Genomic DNA, 18,978 nt, shown 5'->3' with positions numbered 1-18,978 from the left:
ACCCCACACACCCCACGCACTTAAGAACTCCCCCCCCCCCCCCCCGTGGGGAACGCGGTGCCCACGACCCCCAAGAGGGGCCGGCGTGCCTTCGCCCCCCCCCCGTGACAGAGGGGAGCTGAGCGCCGGGGGGCTGCCCGCGGGCAGAACTGCCCCTCCCGTGCCCGCGGGGCTCCTCCGGGGGGCGGCAGACTCCGCCCGGGGCTGACTCCCGCCACCACCGGCTACCGGCTCCCAGCCCCTAGGCAGCCGTGCCGTGCCGTGCCGTGGCGGGGGTGGGGGCGGGCCCCCGCGTGTTTACCAACATGGGAGGAGCCCGGCGTGGGCAGGGCGCAGGCGGCCGGGCCGTGCCGGGCCGCTTTCGCTTTGCCGGAGGGTGCGGGAGAGCGCTGGGCAGCGGCGGCGGTATGGCCCGGGGATTCCTTCCCCTGCTCCAAGTAAGTGTCTGCCCGGGCGGGGGGGCGCAGCGAGGCGGGCGGCGGCGGCGGGACGGGGCTCCGCTCTGCTCTGCTCCGCTCGGCGGCGGGGACAGCCCCGGGCGGGGACAGCCGCAGCCGCGCCGGGGACAGGGGGTGCTGTGCAGGCGGTGGCAGAGGCGCAAATAACTTCCCACCACCCCCCACCCCCGAGATTTCATCTAATTCATTTAGGGTATTTTTTTTTTTTTTTTAATTTTTCTTTCCCCCTCCTTTAAAAAAAACTCACCTTCAAGTTCAGGCACTTTATGACTTTACAGTCACTTCTTGGCGTGGTAGGTGAAAGGAAGTGGGTGTCATGGAAAAGCGGAGGGCAAGAAAAAGGAGGATGGATGCAGGTGGCTGTCGGGGACATCGGGTTGTCTGCCATAGCTGCAGGGGACCCAGGAACAGCTGGCGTTGGCCTCGGTCTGCAGCCACCTGGACCCATCTGGAGATGCTGGCGAGGCAGGTTCGTCACCTGTGCCTAGGCACCACGGTGGGATCGGGGGCTGGGTATCAGCCCAGGCAAAGACCGCCTTAGTGAAAGCTGACTTGCACTGTACTTCAGGGATCCATAACAAAGTGATCTGGTAAAGCGACATAAAAGCGAATACCTGTGGTGCAGGAGTTTTGAACCACTATCAAGGGCGACCCAGGAAAAGCTAGAGAAATAGTCCAAGTTCGGTGGCATGAAGTGCAGCGTTTACTGGAAGTAGTGGGGCAGGGCCTCCCTTTCTTGCCTTAATCATCCCCTCCTGCACAGTATGAGTCTGTAGCTTCAGAGCTTAGGTCACATGTCTAACTGTCATCGGTAAAGTTACCTTCGCAAACACTCATTTGGAAGGGCCGCTGCCAACAAGGAAGGTAAGGAGGTGTTTCAGCACAGGGATCTCCACTGGTACAGGCGCATTAGACCAAAGAGCCGTAGTGGCAGCAGACTGGGGCACGTACTTGGGCACAGACGCGCTGGCTCTGCCTCTGTGTCCGAGCTGCCCGAGGCAGCCCTGCTCCGAGCGCCCGGAGGTAGGGTAGTGGGGACCAGGCAGGTGGCAGTAAGCCCTGCTGCACAGCCGAGCCACCACCTGCCTGGAAGTGCGGATGCGGGATGCGTTGCTTCCCCAGCCCCAAGTCTCACCTCTCGGAGAGGACTCACCGGAGTTCACATTAAAAATCTCTTCACAGCGTGGTTACGTTGCTAGTGGATGTAGTTTGCTTTGGGGTTTGGCAGGTTAAAATCAGTTGTTAAGGTAAAACCGACTCAGACTCTGATCTGATTTACTATATAATAGGTAGTACAGTATTTGAAGTGATTCAGAGGGTTATATCCATGCCCCTGCGCAAAGCACCAGGGCATAGTTAAATACAAAGAAAAATTTTCACCTGCCGAGAGAAGTGTGTATTATCTATTCCTGTATAGGAGCAGCAAACAACTGGCAGAAATGTCAGTCTACCTCAGTATCTTGGAACTATGCAGAATATAAATTAAGATTTAAAAATACCTTCTCTTATCGCACTGCTCCCAGAGAATAAATATTATTCCTATTCTTATTTTTCACTTGTTTCCAAATTTCAGTACCCCTTAGAAAGACTGTAGCACTCCCACATACTTTCTATTTTTATAAAATTACAGGGTTTTTTTATTAGCATATTGTTCCCCTGCTTATAAATCAGTAAACCTGCACAGTGTTTAACATACAAATTTGATTAAACCAGAACATAAAGTAGTTTGTTGAATGAGACCTCAATTCTGCAAGGAACTCTGTGTTGCACTAACGTAGAAGCAGTTGCAGGGATAGTCATGCAAAAATAACAATGGCCTACGTAGTTCGAAGACATCTAACTTTACCCTGTAAAACAGGCCACAAAACCACATACCAGTCAGAGCCACACTCTAAAGGAACAGGCTATCTTAAGAGAGTGAAGTGTTATATAAATATTTTCTAATTATCTGATATGACTACAGAGCAGGCAGTTTTCTGGAAATTTAGAAGACATACCTTTGAAAACAGGACTCCTACGTTACTGCGCTGACCTTTCTTTCTCATCTCCCAGACAGCCAATGCACACATTTAAATGTATACGTATAAACAGCTATAAAGTCATGGGATGACCAAGACTCCAGTGAAAAGTACAAGGGCCCCAGTTCTGGAAACATTTGTCTGCTCACGTTTCCAGAGTTAGCTGCCTTTATCTTTGAAACAACTCACTGAACAAAGAGAAAGTACCAGCAAGAAAACTGTATTATGTTGAAAAAAGGGAAGAGTTGCTAAATTTCTGCGCTGTTCAGCTCTTATTCATCTTTAGCCACAACATCATCAAAGTGAGGTGGGAGCTTGTAATATTGCTCCAACTCTCCCAAATAGTATTTATTAGGTGTTCACTAGTACAGTACTCCTAAACCCCAAAATAATAATAATAATAAATTAATAAAAATAAAAAATAATATAAAAGACCAACCATACAACCCCCAATATATTGCCATAATTTGCATGTGAGTCAGCTGAGATGTGAAATAGTCAGCTGATGGATTGAATTTAGACAGTGACTATTTTAAGACACTGGACAGTAACTGAGACTTTTTACTCTCACAGACACTGAAAACATGCATCTCATTTGAAATTTAAGAAGCTCGGGATGCTTCTAGTTGTGGGGAAATACCAATTCCCATTGCTGGGCTTCAGAAAATGGAACTGGATTCTTTTTGTCCTCCTCATAAAAAATTTTAGAACACAAAATACTATTTTTAGTGGTTATTTTGGTGCTAACTATCAACTTCTGCCATGGTGGGGAAAAAAAAAAAAGATGGGGGAAAATGATACTGGAGATATTGGAAACAGAAATTCCTTATCGTAGTAAAAGAATTGGAGTAGAAAGTCCTCCTAACAAGCAGTGTGAAATTACTTACTCTTTGAAAAAGCCACCCTGACAGGGTTAACACAAGGGGGATTAATTACATAGGAAACTGTATTAAAATGGAGCTAACTCTAGCAACCATTTGTCAAAAGTACCAGAAGCAAATCAAAACTCACAAAATGAGTTGAAGTTTTTCTCAGCTCCCACTAGGCAAAAAAGCCAGAGAAATCCCCCTCTCCTCCTTTTTTAACACTCAGAAAGCCCCTGATGAGCTCATGCATGTTGCCCCATGTAACAAATATGGAGTAGAAAAAAAATGCCCCCAAGTTCTGAAGGCATCAGCCTTCTCATCCATAGGTATCTATGGATTAGAAATGGGAGAAGTGGTTTGCTAAAAATAAAGTGGATTATAAAGATAACAGGAGAAAGCAGAGACAATTTTTTTTTTTTTTTCTCAGGGTTAAAAGGTGTAAAGCTCTAAAAAGTCCTGTATGCAAATAACACATTCACACACTTCCAAAGCTGAGATTACATCCCCATAAGGTAGGTCTGCAGAAACTTTTCAGTTGAGGGAAGTTGACCCATTATGAAGAACACTCTGATACAGAAAGAATCGGAGGCCTGAGAATCCCAAAATGATACGAGCTTTCAAAGAAACTAAAGTTTCTGTCACTCTGCCCTGGGAACACAGATGAAAACTGGTTTTATAATTCTCCTTAGCAGATGCCTGTTGGTGAAAGCATTTTGGAGGACTCTGTAGGAGTGAAGGAGAGGGAGAAGGTAGAACGTTCACTTAAATATCCATGCAATGCAAAAGGAGAGAAACCAAAACATTTGGACTGGTGATAATTTTTCTGGATTCTGCTAAGGTCAGGTATCCCGCATTGATTGATTTTATCCCCATTGACTGCTTAGTTCAATCTAAGTCTTCAGTTTAGATATGACAGCTATTTTTTTAGGTTAAGATGAGAAAGGTAGAAGAGAGCCCCTGTGAGTCATTTTAGGCTGAAAACGTACAGCTGCTGTTTGAATGTACACATGATAAAAAAGCACCTATCACCCTTGCCTCTGTAAAAGCCCCTAAAGTGCTTCTTTCCGCTATTAGCACTCGCTGCTCAGTGGCAAGGAAAGCAATTGAGGTGTGCGCAGGAAGCTAAATGACTAGTCACTTTTTTTTTTTTTTCTCCTGTAAGATACACCAAAATTTTTATATAGCAAAGGGATTGCTTTTCAGAGGGTACAAATCCAGGAGGAGAAAAAAAGTAGGAAAAAATTAGGGTGTTGCTTTGAAAACTCTCCAGAGTTTTGTCATTACTCCTCATACAGGAAAGCGGTGTGAGGCGTCCCTGCGAGCAGCACCGATGTAGGTGTTTGGTGCTGCTTCAATGCCAAATTCTGAGAAGTGATCCCCACTTCTTCTAAGCGTACCAGGAAGTTCATCTCCCGGAGCGAAAGCGGAGGGCCTCCATCAGAAAGTGTTCTATTTCTGTCCCCCCTCCCCGTGTCAGCGTAGCTGGTTCATATAAAAGCATAAGTGAGAGGCAGAGAGGTTCGTTGGCGCCAGGGAAGGCTGCGTCTGTGCACACACGGTGATTGTGGGTGTTCAGTAAACACAAAAAGAAACTCAGCTAAGAATTATATCCCATTTTCTGCACGACTCTCTAGAGGTTTCCTTTCTTTCTGCGTGTGGTACGGGCTTCGCCGGAGCCGTTCAGTGTCCCTTCCGTGCCCGGGTGCCATTGGTGGGTGCGTCAGGGCTGCTGTAATCTTCACGCTCCCTCTTCTCTTTACTGTTGCACGGGGTCTCCTCCCCCCGAATGGCTTGACATCTTTGGTCTAAAAAGGGGAGATTTGGGTGCTGCCAGCAGGACGCAGGATGTCCCTGTAGGCGCAGAGCTTTGCCTGGTGCGGCTGTGAGGGCCATCAAGGAGGATGGTGCCCAGAGGACCACGATGCTTCCGGACCCTTCTGCTGGCCGGGGCCTCATGGTGGGCAGGCTGGTTGGGGTGTCACAATTCTCTAGCTCAGAGAGCTGGGATGAAACGTGTCCCCACAGTGTTGTGCTGTGACCGTCCCCTCCCTCGGCCCCCAACACGTGGCGGAGTGATGGAGGTGTGGGGCTTCTCCCTGCTTCGGGGAAAGCCAAACCGGACTGGATGCACGCCTCTAAAAAGTAATTACTAAGAAGTTGTCAGTTGGACTTTCTGTCCCAGCTTTTAGTAAGACGGTTCTCCCAGGCAAAAGGAAAACAAACCATGCTAATTTGGCACATCCATTTGACAGCTTCTGTTAAAGCCTTACATTAACTTTAATCTTTTAACAACATTACACCAGGATTCAGAGAAGAGCACCCTCAAAGCTTTGGCAGCAAAGGAAGAGAGTCAGAGCACTGAAGGGGGGAAGTGACGGGATGAGCATCCGTACCCGCAGCTTCTCAAGTGCCAAACCACGTTTTTTTAGCAGCTGTAGCTTGTCCCCCAGGTGCAAAGAAAGACCTCTTTAATTTCAGTCTAGTAACTAATATTATATAATTTTTAAAACAGATGGCTGCTAAGGAAATAAAATCCTGTCTCTGAATAGACTAGAGGATCAAAAGAAGTGGTACTTGTAGAAGTCAGCAGACAGTGGTCATATTGGTTCCTTCATTTAATTAGCCACAGATAACACTTCCTTCACTTGAGAGCCCAGTTTGAAATCCAAACCCATTTTTCAGTAAGTTAATATTTAAGATAATTAAAGAGTTTTCTGCATCTAGCTAAAGTTATGGTTGGCATCTGAGCAGTTTCACAGAAAATCATGAAGACTAATCAGCCATTAAATATCACCCCCTGGCAGGGAAAAAAAAAAACCCACATGTTCAAAGATAACCAGCCATTCAGAATTAACCTATTTCAAATAGCTTAGAAAAAATTAAAAGTAAATTATTCAAATCAAAGCATTTGGCATGCTCATTTAAAATGTGAGTTAATCTGTGATCAGCAGGACTTTTATAGTCCACGCACTGCGCCATTGGTACAAGGCTTCAGCAGTTTCTTTGTATTGCAACTCATTCCCCACTAATCTCCTTTCTGAAAAAGGTACCCCACCATCCCTCTCCTTCACAACTTGGCCTGTTCTTTCATTTTGCAAAGGACAATAGCATTGCTCCATTTCTTCTGAGGCATCATTTTTCCCCTTCCCTAGTATCCCTGTCTTTGCATCTTGTGAAGTGTAAAACTTTTTTTTTTTTTTAATTGAAGAGGAGCAAGAGTGAATGTGGAGCTCCACTTAGATGTTAAGACTTCAAACTTTTCAAGACAAGGACTGTCTTAATTTTTTCTGTTATAGCTCCACACAGATAGTTAGGAACACACAAATAAAATAAATGATGAAAATTGCTCCAAACTATCAGCAGAAACCATGTTAAATAAAGGCAGGCTAGCCTTTAGCTCTCCCACATAATAACATTTCTAGGAGGGAACCTAGTTCTGCAGCCAACAAGTATTACATAGCTCCATTATAGAGACATCTCATACTTAGTGCATGCAAAGTATACACAGAATTTCCCACAAACCGTTGCCAAGAGGCAGGCAGGTCCATCCTTCTCTCTTTCCCTCTTTACTCCCAAAATAGAGTAAAAGAATGGTTTGGCCTCTGGTCCACAGTCCTTTCTTATTATCATGAAAAGGGACAGGACAGTGATGGCTAGTAAAGTTACTACTAACTAGTAACAGGAAAAAAAATAGAAACCCAAGCAATTTAACCTGACAGTGCATTCAAAGAAATGGATTGAGGAGTAAATTAATTTGAAAGGAGAGTGCTATTTCTTTCAGGAATATATAGGCATCATCTACTAAAGAGAAAAGTAATTGAATTGGAAAACAAAGTGAGAACAAAATCATTTTAGAAATCAGGTATTTTTGGCTGAGATTAAAACATTCCTCTTTTTTTTTTCTTCAGAAATGCATTAACACTGTTCAGTTTTCAAGCAACAGTAGGGTGGCAAGAAATTAAGAAAGATACCGTTTGAATTAAGGAAGTTCTGTGTGGAAGATTATTATTACTGGCTAAGAAAGGGCAGATTAGGGCACAGTGATCTAAGGCAGACAAAGCTCTGCAAGAAAATAATGTGAGTTCCTTTGCTTTGCACTATAATGAGGCATGTGAGGTAATTGTGACAACTCAGATGTATGGGCCTGTTCTCAAATGTTCAAATGATCGGTACCTGTAGTGGTAGGGTTGATAGCATTAAATCTAGTACGTGTCCTCATTGTCCATTAACTCTTCTGGAGTAATGAGCAACTTTATTAAGGGAGTGAATATCAATATGTTTAGCAATAGAGTAACGGTACTGGTGTAACTCTGGGCTAGTAGTAAAACACCCCTACAATCCCTGACGTTTTGGGTTTTTTTCCTATAACTTGCTGTTCTCCTCTCCTAGGTGGTTGTCTTAATTACTGAAATGCAGTGCAAAAATGATACTGAAGCTCTAATAAACACAGCATACAATAAATTAATTACAAGGAGGATCATGGCTAAGAGGGAAATTAACTGTAACCAGGAAGAATACAATTCAGGTGCTCAGTGTTGCAAGAAATGTGAACGTGGTGAGTATCATTATAAGACTGTGTTGAAAAGTCATTTAAGAGTGGAAACCACAACATGCACAACAATTGCTTTCTGCTGGGATAGCTAAATGGCACACTGGGGTTTCCTGGATGCAATGCTTCATTCTGGCTCTATCTTTCTCTATTACAGGACATCAGATGCTTCAAAAGTATTTCTTGAGCTCAGTGCACCAGTAACTTTTCACTACAGATAGCAGTTCTCGCATAACATGCTTGTCACAGAAGAGCCAAGAATTAAATACATGTCTTTGAAAGAGATTGAAAAGTGCAAGCACAGGCTTTTGCCTACAGGACTCCATATATTCATGGGGTTTTGAATTTTGCCTGTGCAGTTTTGTTTGGTGTGTTCTCCTTCAGTCCTAAATTGGAGGAAGAGGGGGGATAATCAGATCTTATGTATACTACATTCCTGAAGAGCATATACGTATGAGTAAAGAATATAGATTCTGTCCATATTTGTTAATCAAAAAAGGATTAGGGATTAAAAAGACAGCCTGACATAGGTCTCAGAGCTGATGGCTTCTGTCCAAAGGCATTGCAAGTCTTAATTCTTGTTTTTCTGTCTCTACAGGTTTTGTTAAAAATACTGACTGCCCAACAGATACTAGTGAACACTGTGTTCCATGTAAAAATGGAAAGGAGTATATAGATCACGTCAATGATTTGGACAAGTGTTTCAGATGCTCTTCATGTGACGTAACATTTGGTACGTTTATAGAAATAGCAACTCTACCAATGACTCTTTTTTTTTGATACAGCATTTGACTGGAAAGTCTCCACAATTCCTGAATAGCGGGTAGCATGCAGATTAAAATGTGTTAGTACATGAAGGAATTTATGACAAAGTCAAAACTTTACCCTCCAGTTCCCTTTCCTCAAGCACAAAGTAGGAAGAAGAACAAACTACGTTGGTCCGTTATTTCACCTTATGTCTACCTTTGCTCAGCTAAAGCAGTGTTTGCAAAGCAGACCCTATACAAACTGGTTAGAGTCAAGGAAGAAAAGCTTGCTCTCTCTTCTTCGCCCTCTTTTTAAATAGAGTGTTGTAAGAAGCAGGGATGGGAAAATTCCTAATAGTTTCTTTTGCAGTCTTTCATGTTATTAATTATAGTATTATTTAAAATTGCTGGAGCTGATAGAGTGATGCCTTTTATACATTCAAGATGCTGTGTGGGATATAGGATCAAATTATGAGACTATGAGACATGCCCTGCTGGCTCAGACCAGTGGTCCATCTACCCCAGTATTCTGCATTCAGCAGTGGAGGCAAGAGATGCTATTTCGAGAAAACACAAACTTGTCTACTTTCTGTGGTCTGTTCCCAGCATCCACAGTTGTGGGAAAGGACTTTAGAAAGTCCATCCCTACTTAGTCATTTTAGTTTCCATTTATGAGCCCTTTGTGCATGAACCTGCTGGGGGACACCAGGTTCCAGAAATTCTAGCTGTTGCCCTGTTGCATAAATACCCATCATAGATTTTTTTTTTTTTTTTAAATCCTTTAAACAGGTGTCCTGTAGTTCTAGCATACCTGGATTTAGGGAATGATACTTCTGCATTCCTCATATCCAAAATCGAGTTGGGTGAGCTGAGAGACAGCTCTTAACTCCAGTATGGTTGTATTCAGATCACCTGCTGGAATATCAATCTTTAGTGCTTTCCCCTTCCTGGAACACCTCCATACACATGAAAATTTTTCCTCTCATTAGCTACTATAGTAAGCATTTTTGGATAGGTAATGAAGTTGAGTACAGCAAAACAATTCAGCATTTTGTACAGTGCCACAAAGGAAACTATTAATTAAACTGAAGGGTTATGAAAAGGTAATGGGAAGACTGGTCACATCATCCCGCGGACAAGAATGTAGTTGAAGAGAAGTTGAAGAGAAGTCAGTAGAAAAAAAATCGTCAGGAGGAAAATTACCAATGAAGTTCCATGAGAACCATTCTTAGGATCATTCACATTTGATATTTCCATGAATGGCTTCAACACTGGTTTCACAGTAGAGCTTCATCAAATTTTGAAAGATAACAAGTTTTCCCGTTACAGCAGGGCACTGAATGTGATAACTCAAAAATTCACTTCTATTCTTCTATGCCTATGAAAACAGCTTTTATAGTAGGTAGATACGTAAAGTAAATTTTAATGCAGAAATAATTTTTCATAGATGGAGATAGCTTCCTCATATACACTGAGGATAGGAGAAAGTTAATTCACTTGTTTTGATACTTAAGCAGGGAATACGTTAGCTAAAAAAGGGAATGGAATTCCTCACTGTTGGAGGTTCTCAAGAAGAGATAAATTTGTTGTCTGTCAGGGAGAATAAAGAACTTGTCTCTGACATCAAGCAGGGAGATGGGTTACATGATCTTCTGAGTTGCCTTCTGGCTTTACAGTTCTGAATGGGAAAAAGAAGCTGACAACATTTGGGAATGGCAAATGAGTCCTGTTCTAGCAGGTACTTTGCCGTGTGATCGGTTCTTCGAGCTCTTGGCCAGCAGAGGTCTCTTTGCCATCTCCATAGCTCCAGTACTCTGGCAGCAGGGCTCCTTACAAAACCTATGTTGTTCTTAACAATTAAGCCTCACCACTGCCAGCAGTGGTAGAGCTAAAAGCATGGATGTCCGAGGACAAGAGCTTGTGAGCAGAGGCCTGCTTTAAAGGCCCTCTTTTTCAAACTAACAAACTTTAAGAAATTTATTTTAGGTTTGGAGGTTGCAAAGAACTGTACCCCAGGACAGAACACAGAATGCACCTGCGCCAAGAGCCATTTTTGCAATTCTTCTGTACCATGCAGGCACTGTTATCCGTGTACCATGTAAGTTTATGCCTTCATCATTAAATATGAAATTGTTAATATCATATGCTATCATGCTTTTTTCCAGCCAGTTTCAAGACAGAGCTTGAATACATCCACCAATTCTGTATATACTTTTCAAAAAATGTAATGACGTATCTGAGCTTTCCTGTTGTCTTTTTGTAATCTACTGTTACATCTAGAAAATCACTTCCACACCTTTTTCCACTCCCACACCTTTCCATACCATTTTCATACCTACTAAATTCCAGACTCCAACATCTTGATATGTGAAATATTTAGCTGGTACAAAGTGTTAGAAGATGTTGATTTTCTCTGTTGACAGAGTTTATAAAAAGAGAAAGAAATCCCATAATAATTTTTGTTCATGTTTCCTGCAGATGTGAAAGTGGCGTAATTGAAAAACAATGTACTTCAACTTCGGACACAGTCTGCGGAATGAAAGGTACCATTTCAAACCTCAGCATGCTCTAGCATCTGCTGTATTTTGAGAGGCTATTGCCATTGTACTGTTCTATACATATATACATATATATTCATAGAATCATAGAATTGCTGAGGTTGGAAGGGACCTTTAAGATCATCAAGTCCAACCATTAACCTACCCTGACAAAACCACTTCTAAACCATGTCCCTAAGTACCACATCTACCCTTTTTTTAAACACCTCCAGGGATGGCGAATCCACCATTCCTGACAGCTAAGGACATCATAGCTACTGGGCCCTGTACTGACCTGCGGAGCATGGTTGCTCTTTTCCCTTGATCACTATGCAGATGTAGGAGCTATTACTCCTATTTAGGGGAGACTCATGATAGGTAAGATTTTACCAAAGAGGTGGCTTCTGCCATTAGGAGACAACAGAAAGGCTTTTATAATCTGGTGCAATCTTGTTTAAAATTTAGAGTGTGTTGCTGTATTTCATTTCTTGACTTAACTTTCATGTAGTGTTTCCAATGTTCTAACATAAACAGGAATGCCATGGTGGGCCATTGCTATGGTAATTATGTTACCAATATTAGGAGGAGCTGCAGCAATGTACTACTGTAAGTGATTCCCCGTTCCTTATTCCTGTCATACTCTGAATAAGATATTCAGCTGCTTACTCAGATGTATTATATTCTTTGGAATCCAGAGATTTAAAAATTGCTTTTTTTTGTTTCAGACATGAGAAGACAGAAGGGTCGTACTAGCAAGGAGAACCCAGTTGAACTAGTTCTCATACCAGAGGCTGCTTATGTAAGTATTGTTGCTTAGATCACAAAAGCTCAGCTACATGCAAGGAGCTTTGTTCCATTTAAATTACACTGGGGCTCCCCAAGCATGTACATGCCTCTCTTCTATGACATTAAGGAAGTAAATTTCACCACAGGGACTCTTTTGGTAGAAGTAAGAGAAACCCTGTATTATTTCTTCAGGATTTGTTGACGTGCTTCCTAAGTTACACGACCAAGATCAAAACTCCATAAATCATCAGGCCTCCACTGACCCAGGGTACCTGTCCCCGTGCATGCTTTTAGGCAGTAGCAATTGCGAGGCAATTCCCCAAACTTACCCAAGTCACAAGAGGTCTGTCTGTCCAGTCTCATTGCCTCGCTCATAGAACAGGGGAATCATGGAGAAAACTGAAAGAAAATTACAGAAGTCCAGTGTCGTGAGATGTATTTATCCTCTTATACAAGGTTGGTGTTTTCCAAAACTTGTTTCTATCCATTTCTCTCTTGCTTCTCTTTTCAGGAGAATGTACCTCTCATATACACAGGTAAGAGACAAGTAATTTCTCAGAATTCAGCAGAAGAAAAAGGCACATACAAGTAAATGCTACACTAAAGAAAAGAGTGGTTTTGTGTAGACTTTGCCACTGCCTAGAGCTGTCAGTCTAGCACAACAGCGAACACTTAGTTCACACTGTGCTCATTAACACATTTAGTGGTACCATGAAAGTTGTGCCTCAGGAGGAGTTTCTGTTGTATAGGAAGCAATTACTAATTGACAACAGGTGAATTTCTGTTCTGCGTGTGGTACAGACACAAAGAGGTGGCAAGCTGGCTTTCGAGAACCATGGATAACTGTGATAACGGAGTAGTCCCGCACCCAGCAGTGGCATTGGAGAAACACAAACCTACCTTATGTTCAAGGGCAAATCCAGAGTACGAACACACAATAGGAAGAGAACATACGTTCCAAGGCTGTATCACAACAAAAGACCTGTCCTCTTCCAGGACCTTTCCCAACACTGTTTTGAGCGAAACAGGTACATGAGGCATGACCAGACTTTAATGATAGAGGAGGACAGAATAGGTTACAGAGGGAACTGAGATTCCATTTCAAGTGGTAGAAAGCAATATGGATGCAACCCTAAATATTTGAATTATCTAGCATTTGGTAGGAACATGTAAAAGCAGAGCCACTATATATTGTAAAAAATCACATATAAAGCATACTGATTCATGAATACCTGAAACGTAAGCTGTTTTGGATAGGAAGAGTATCAACTCTGAGCACAGGTGATGAAAACCAGTAGGATATAAGTGCCAAGAGCACTGATTTTCTTTTCTGCTTCTAGATGTTGACCTGAGCAGCCATATTGCTGGTATTGTGGAGGAGATGACGCTCCAAGAAGTCAAGACATTTGTTCGAAATCACAAAGTACCAGAACCTGTCATAGATCAAACTGTTCGGGATTATTTTAATGATACATCTGAACAGAAGATTAAGCTGTTTCAAGTCTGGTATCAAAGACATGGGATAAAAGGAGCCTATGGAACCTTAATATGCAGCCTGAGAGAGTTGAAAATGTGCGCTGTAGCTGATAAAATTGAGGAGAAACTGAAGGCAGCTGTTTCCAGCTGTCAGGAAGGGGGACAATCTTATAGTGATGATACCGAGCAAAGCAAAACCTGCCCTCAGGAAAGTAGAAACTCTGACAATGATAGTGCTGAGCTAGGTAAAACCTGTTCTAGTAGTTTGGAAGAGACATAGCAGAGAGTAATTTGAAAATTGTTCCTGACTGAATTAGTATTTTTCTAATAATATAAATAACAAAGTTTTTAAATGCCACTTTCATTGGCAGTTTGATTCAAGGAAGCTATATGAGTAAGGAATAATTACAATTTTTGTAGCACTATCTTTTCTTTAAAAAAGTTTTAGCTTTTTAGTTGTTAAGAACTAGGAGAAGTTTTATAGCTTATTTACCACAATGGAAGAGTCTAGCTATAGGATTCACTACAAGAAGAAAGAAAAAATATTCTTACTTCTTATTTGAAGAAAAGGTTTTGTCTAAATGTATGGTCCTGCATTACTTAATCAGTGTAATGTTTTGCTTACTTTAAAATTGTGGGATGTTGCATTTTGCAAAGTGAAAACTCTGGTGTTAAGAGTCTGTGAAGTATGCAATGAAGAATACTTGAAGAAAAAAATTGTATATCATATACACCTGATCAATTTCTAATAGAGGTGTTGCTGTACAATTAAATGCTACTGTGTTGTAAATGGGATTTCTCGGTTGTATAAAAGCACCTCTGTATGTGTGTATACAGAGTTTTTTGTGTGTTTGTGTATTTATATGCGTGTATATATGTGCAAGTTTTCTATGCAAAAGCTCACAGCACTAAGTAAAAATTATTATTTCCCTTGTTGTCTGCAGTCATACAATCATAGACTGGTTTAGGCTGGAAGGGACCTTAAAGATCATCCAGTTCCAACCCCACTGCCATGGGCAGGGACACCTCCCACTAGACCAGGTTGCTCAAAGCCCCATCCAGCCTGGCCTTAAACACTTCCAGGGATGGGGCATCCACAACTTCCCTGGGCAATTTGTTCCATTGCCTTACCACCCTCAGAATGATTTTTTTTTTCCCCCTAATATCTATTCTAAATCTATGCTCTTCTAGTTTGAAACCATTCCCCCTCATCCTATCACTACATGCCCTTGTAAAAAGTCCCTCTCCAGCCTTCTTGTAGGCCCCCTTCAGATACTGGAAGGCTGCTATAAGGTCTCCCCAGAGCCTTCTTTTCTCCAGGCTGAACAACCCCAACTCTCTCAGCCTGGCTTCATAGGAGAGGTGCTCCAGCCCTCTGATCATCTTTGTGGCCCTCCTCTGGACCTACTCCAACAGGTCCGTGTCCTTCCTATGTTGGGGGCTCCAGAGCTGGACACGATATTGCAGGTGGGGTCTCATGAGAGCAGAGTAGAGGGGGAGAATCGCCTCCCTCAACCCGCTGGCTTCTTTCGATGCAGCCCAGGGTACAGTTGGCTGCCTGGGCTGCAAGCACACATTCCTGGATCATGTGGAGTTTCTCATCAATCAACAACCCCAAAGTCCTACTCCTCAGGGCTGCTCTCAATCTATTCTCCACCCAGCCTGTATTTCTGCTTGGGATTGCACTTGGCCTTGTTGAACTTCCTGAAGTTTGCACAAGCCCACTTCTCAAGCCTGTCCAGGTTCCTCTGGATGGCATCCCTCCCCTCCAGTGTGTCAACCGCTCCACACAGCTTGGTGTCATTGGCAAATTTGCTGAGGGTGCACTCCATCCCAACATTCATGTCACCAACAAAGATGTTAAACAGCACCAGTCCCAGTACTGACCTCTGAGGAACACCACTTGTCACTGCTCGCCGCTTGGACATGGAGCCTTTGACTGCAGCTCTTTGAGTGCGACCATCCAGCTAGTTCCTTATCCACCGAGTAGTCCATTGGTCAAATCCACGTCTCTCCAATTTAAGAGGCCAGGATGTCAGGCAGAATGGTGTCAAATGCTTTGCACAAGTCCATGTAGATGACATCTGTTGCTCTCCCCTTATCCACCAACACTGTAACACCGTCATAGAAGGCCACCAGATTTGTCAGGCACCATTTGCCCTTGGTGTCACCGATCACCTCCTTATTTTCCATGTGCCTTAGCAGAGTTTCCAGGAGTATCTACTCCATGATTTTGCTGGGCATGGAGGTGAGACTGAGCAGCCTGTAGTTCCCCGGGTCTTCTTTTTTACCCTTTTTAAAAATGGGAATTATGTGTCCCCTTTTTTAGTCAGTGGGAACTTCGCTGGACTGCCACGACTTCTCAAATATGATGGATAGTGGATTGGCAACTTCCATCTGCCAGTTCTCTCAGGATCCACGGATGAATCTCATTAGGTCTGATGGACTTGTGCACCTTCAGGTTCCTCAGCTGGTCTCAAACCTGGTCTTCTCCCACAGTGGGCGGTACCTCATTCTCCCAGTCCCACGCTACGTGCATGCGTGCAATGATTGCAAGACTTTTCTAATGTTAAAAACCTGCAAAGCAGCAGGACCTGAAGCAGCACAACAGAACTATGGTTTTTGGAAGGCAACCTGCACAAGCTATGAAGTCTCCGTATGCAAACATGCAACGCTAGCTTTTCTAATGTGGGAACTGATAAAATGAAAACATCACAGTCATTTAAAAAAAAAGAATAAAATCCACATAGTACATGATTTCTCTCTTTCCTTCTTACTGTGCAACCTATAGATGTCAGTTTTACGTTTTCTTTTACTCAGGTCAGTAAATCACAAAAAGGGAGATCACCCTCCTGAAAAAAAAATGCCTTACCCTTCTTCCATCACAGAGCACAGAGGGCTCGGCTCCTAAATTCAAAGAACCAGTAGTGCTGGGCTGCTTTGCAGTGAGGCCTTTTCCGCTCACACACCCATTTATGCAAAGTCTCACAAAACCTTTGAACAGAAGAGGAGGCCTCGGTGGGAACAGTTTTGGTTTTTTCCAGGTCACGCAGGAAGCAGGATGACTTTCTTCTTTGGCTCTGCCATCAGTTTCTGAGAGAATCTCCAGCCAGTGTCAAGACAGCCAAAATGTGAGGAGACCTGCCTGGGCTTGCTCCCAGCTGCCAGCCGGGGTGTGCCAGGGTGTGGGGTAGGTCCCAATTGCTGCCACCTGGCCCTGGGGCTATGGGAAGGGCAGGACAGGTCTGGCAGCAGCGTGCCCCATGCCAACAACTGAGCCCCGGGCAATGCCGCGCGCCCACAGCCGCGTGGGGCTGCTCCAAAAGGTCATGCTGCTGGGAAGTGAGGTGCCTGGAAGGGTAGTGTGAGGCCCTTGAACACAGCTAGAAATCAGTCTATGGCATTAAGCAGGACCCTGAAAAGAAAAGGAGGTCTTGGGTTATCTTCAAAAACTTTAAGCCTTTTATAGACTTGACCCACAGAAGGTCTGAAGGCCACAGAACATGTTTTGTTACCAAGCACAGACCCAGTTTAGGCTGTGCAGCTCTTCCCCAGGTCTCAAGCACCACATAGATGCTAAATGCTCGGAAAAACCTTCCACCCCACTTTGGACCCTCTGCCCTCTAACCTTTCTGCATTTTCTAAGTGTCTAATCAATCAGCTTGCCGCTACTATACTGCCAAAATCCCCACACTGTGCCACTTTTCAGAGGAAAACCTTCAGGCTGCTGTAGCTGGGTGGTTGGATATCCACACACCAGACGTGCACCTATGGACTGGTTAACGCACAGCATTGTATAAATGACTTGTGTCAGTGCTGTCTGTCTGTGTATAGATATGACATGCTGTGGCAGTGCATTGCTCGTTGCCATGGTTTGGCCAGGCTCCATGTATAAAAGAGTATAAAATGCCTTTCAGAAAAGCAGCACGGCAGCAGTGTAGGTTGTGCCATCTTTCCTGTTGCAGTTATGTAGAAGTACAGCCAAGACAGGAAGGAAGGAAAGCTCCATGGTCTCACCAACCCTGGTAGACAAGCCTGTACCGTGTCCCACCCAGGAAGACATAAACATAGCTTAAAGGTATGTTGGCAGCTGCTTGACTTGAACCTTGAGTTTTCTCGGCTTCTGGCTTTGTCGGTCAGAGTGAGGCATCTGGCCACCAGAAACAAAGGTTGTCCACCTCTCAGAACTTCAGTGAGTCAGTTAGTATAACTGATCTGAACTAGGCAGATGTTAAAACAGAGGCACCAAACCTCATAAATTTGTGGCAGTGAAATAGAATAAGAAATTTTTCTTTCATCACACCGGAATTCCCCAACCTCAGTACAACAAGGATGGTTAAAAAAAAAAAAGTCCCCAAGCAATGAGTCATATTGTCCTCAGGAGACTGAATCCAGGCTGCTATTAGCTCTAGTGGTTAGCATACATCATAATGTTTTTTCTTAACTAGAACACTGTGCATCAAACAAGACGACTGATTATATTGTGCAGTTGGTTTTCCAAAGGAGTGCGTATGTGTCTACATTGCAGTCAGCAGTGTGGCGTAGAGCTACCTGATGAAGCTTAAAGTCCCTGGACTGGGGATGGAAAGCGATGTAGTTCTGCTGCCCCACGGTAACACACTCAGCTGTCCATTGCCTCCTGCTTCAGGCCTCATTTTCAAACCAGGGCTGCCAAGGGAAATCGTACCAGGCAGGTTGTATTAGCATTGTTTCACCTTTCGCTTTCACCTTCTCAGAAACAAAGTCCGCACCGCACCGCGTCTCATGCTGATAAGCAAATTGACTGCCACTGCCTTCGCTGCTCGCTGACATACAGCTCTGGTATCTTCACCCTGTGCTCTGCACCTTGCACACTTGCAGTCACCAGCCTCTTTCTGCCAAACGACAAGGCTGCGTCACGAGCAGTGTAAAATAATGCTTTTCTCAGCTTTAGGTAGGGAAGAAAAATAAAAAAGAAAAAACGAAAGCAACAGAAATGACTGAAAACCAAAACTCTCCTGTTTCATGGAAACCCAGCGTAAGAAAAGCAAGTGGAAACTGAAACAGAAACTTGCCCAGGGAATGACTTGGCACGTTTTGAAAAGCAGATTTCAAAGGGGAAGCTTCTTCTTCAGGAAGCCAAAACTTTGCAAAACACTTGCATTTGTTATTTAAATAGTAAACCCAGAACAATTGTTATTTAAAAATAACAATAGAAGAATAGGAACATAGAAGTACAAGGCCAGAAGGATGATCTCACCTCAGTCCCCTGCAAATCGAAAGTGACCACACGAGCAAGGGGTCTGTTCAGAAACCCCACAGGGTATTTTGCTCGCGCACACCCACCCCATCTGCTCACCCACGCTGCAAACTCTAGAGACACCTGCAAGGAGACAGGAACGAGATCGCTATTGCAGTGTGGCACCAGAAGAAAGCCAGCAAGGTTCAATCCAGTAAACAGGATTGCTGCAATATGAAATAAATTATTTTTAAAGTTATCCTGCAGGCTGCCAGTTCTTGAAAAGACACGGCTAAGAAATGAAATGCTGAGTACAGAGTCCGA

At 43.5% G+C, this 18,978-nt stretch overlaps 2 protein-coding genes across 2 annotated transcripts in view; one reads left to right on the top strand and one right to left on the bottom strand.

Moving 5' to 3' along the window:
• ACTA2 (actin alpha 2, smooth muscle) overlaps positions 1-18,978 on the bottom strand; it is a 475,038-nt gene that overhangs the window by 25,705 nt on the left and 430,355 nt on the right. The gene's annotated exons all lie outside the window — the stretch shown is intronic.
• FAS (Fas cell surface death receptor) lies at positions 380-13,813 on the top strand. The gene is made up of 9 exons (XM_082486652.1): positions 380-437; positions 7,732-7,897; positions 8,490-8,624; positions 10,624-10,735; positions 11,116-11,180; positions 11,709-11,780; positions 11,900-11,973; positions 12,472-12,496; positions 13,301-13,813. The coding sequence occupies exons 1-9, from the start codon at positions 408-410 to the stop codon at positions 13,714-13,716; spliced, it is 1,095 nt and encodes a 364-aa protein (XP_082342778.1). The 5' UTR covers positions 380-407; the 3' UTR covers positions 13,717-13,813.

The sequence above is a fragment of the Vanellus vanellus genome (genome assembly GCF_965231255.1).
Source record: "Vanellus vanellus genome assembly, chromosome: 7".
NCBI lineage: Eukaryota > Metazoa > Chordata > Aves > Charadriiformes > Charadriidae > Vanellus > Vanellus vanellus.
This window is presented reverse-complemented; position numbering and strand designations above follow the sequence as displayed.

What these genes read in the sequence shown, in the direction of transcription:
- FAS (XM_082486652.1), top strand. Translation starts at nt 408, where the DNA reads ATGGCCCGGGGATTCCTTCCCCTGCTCCAA. An exon ending in AGCTGCAGCAATGTACTACT is followed by an intron (nt 11,781 to 11,899) that starts GTAAGTGATTCC and finishes TTTTTGTTTCAG; the next exon opens with ACATGAGAAGACAGAAGGGT. An exon ending in TGTACCTCTCATATACACAG is followed by an intron (nt 12,497 to 13,300) that starts GTAAGAGACAAG and finishes TTCTGCTTCTAG; the next exon opens with ATGTTGACCTGAGCAGCCAT.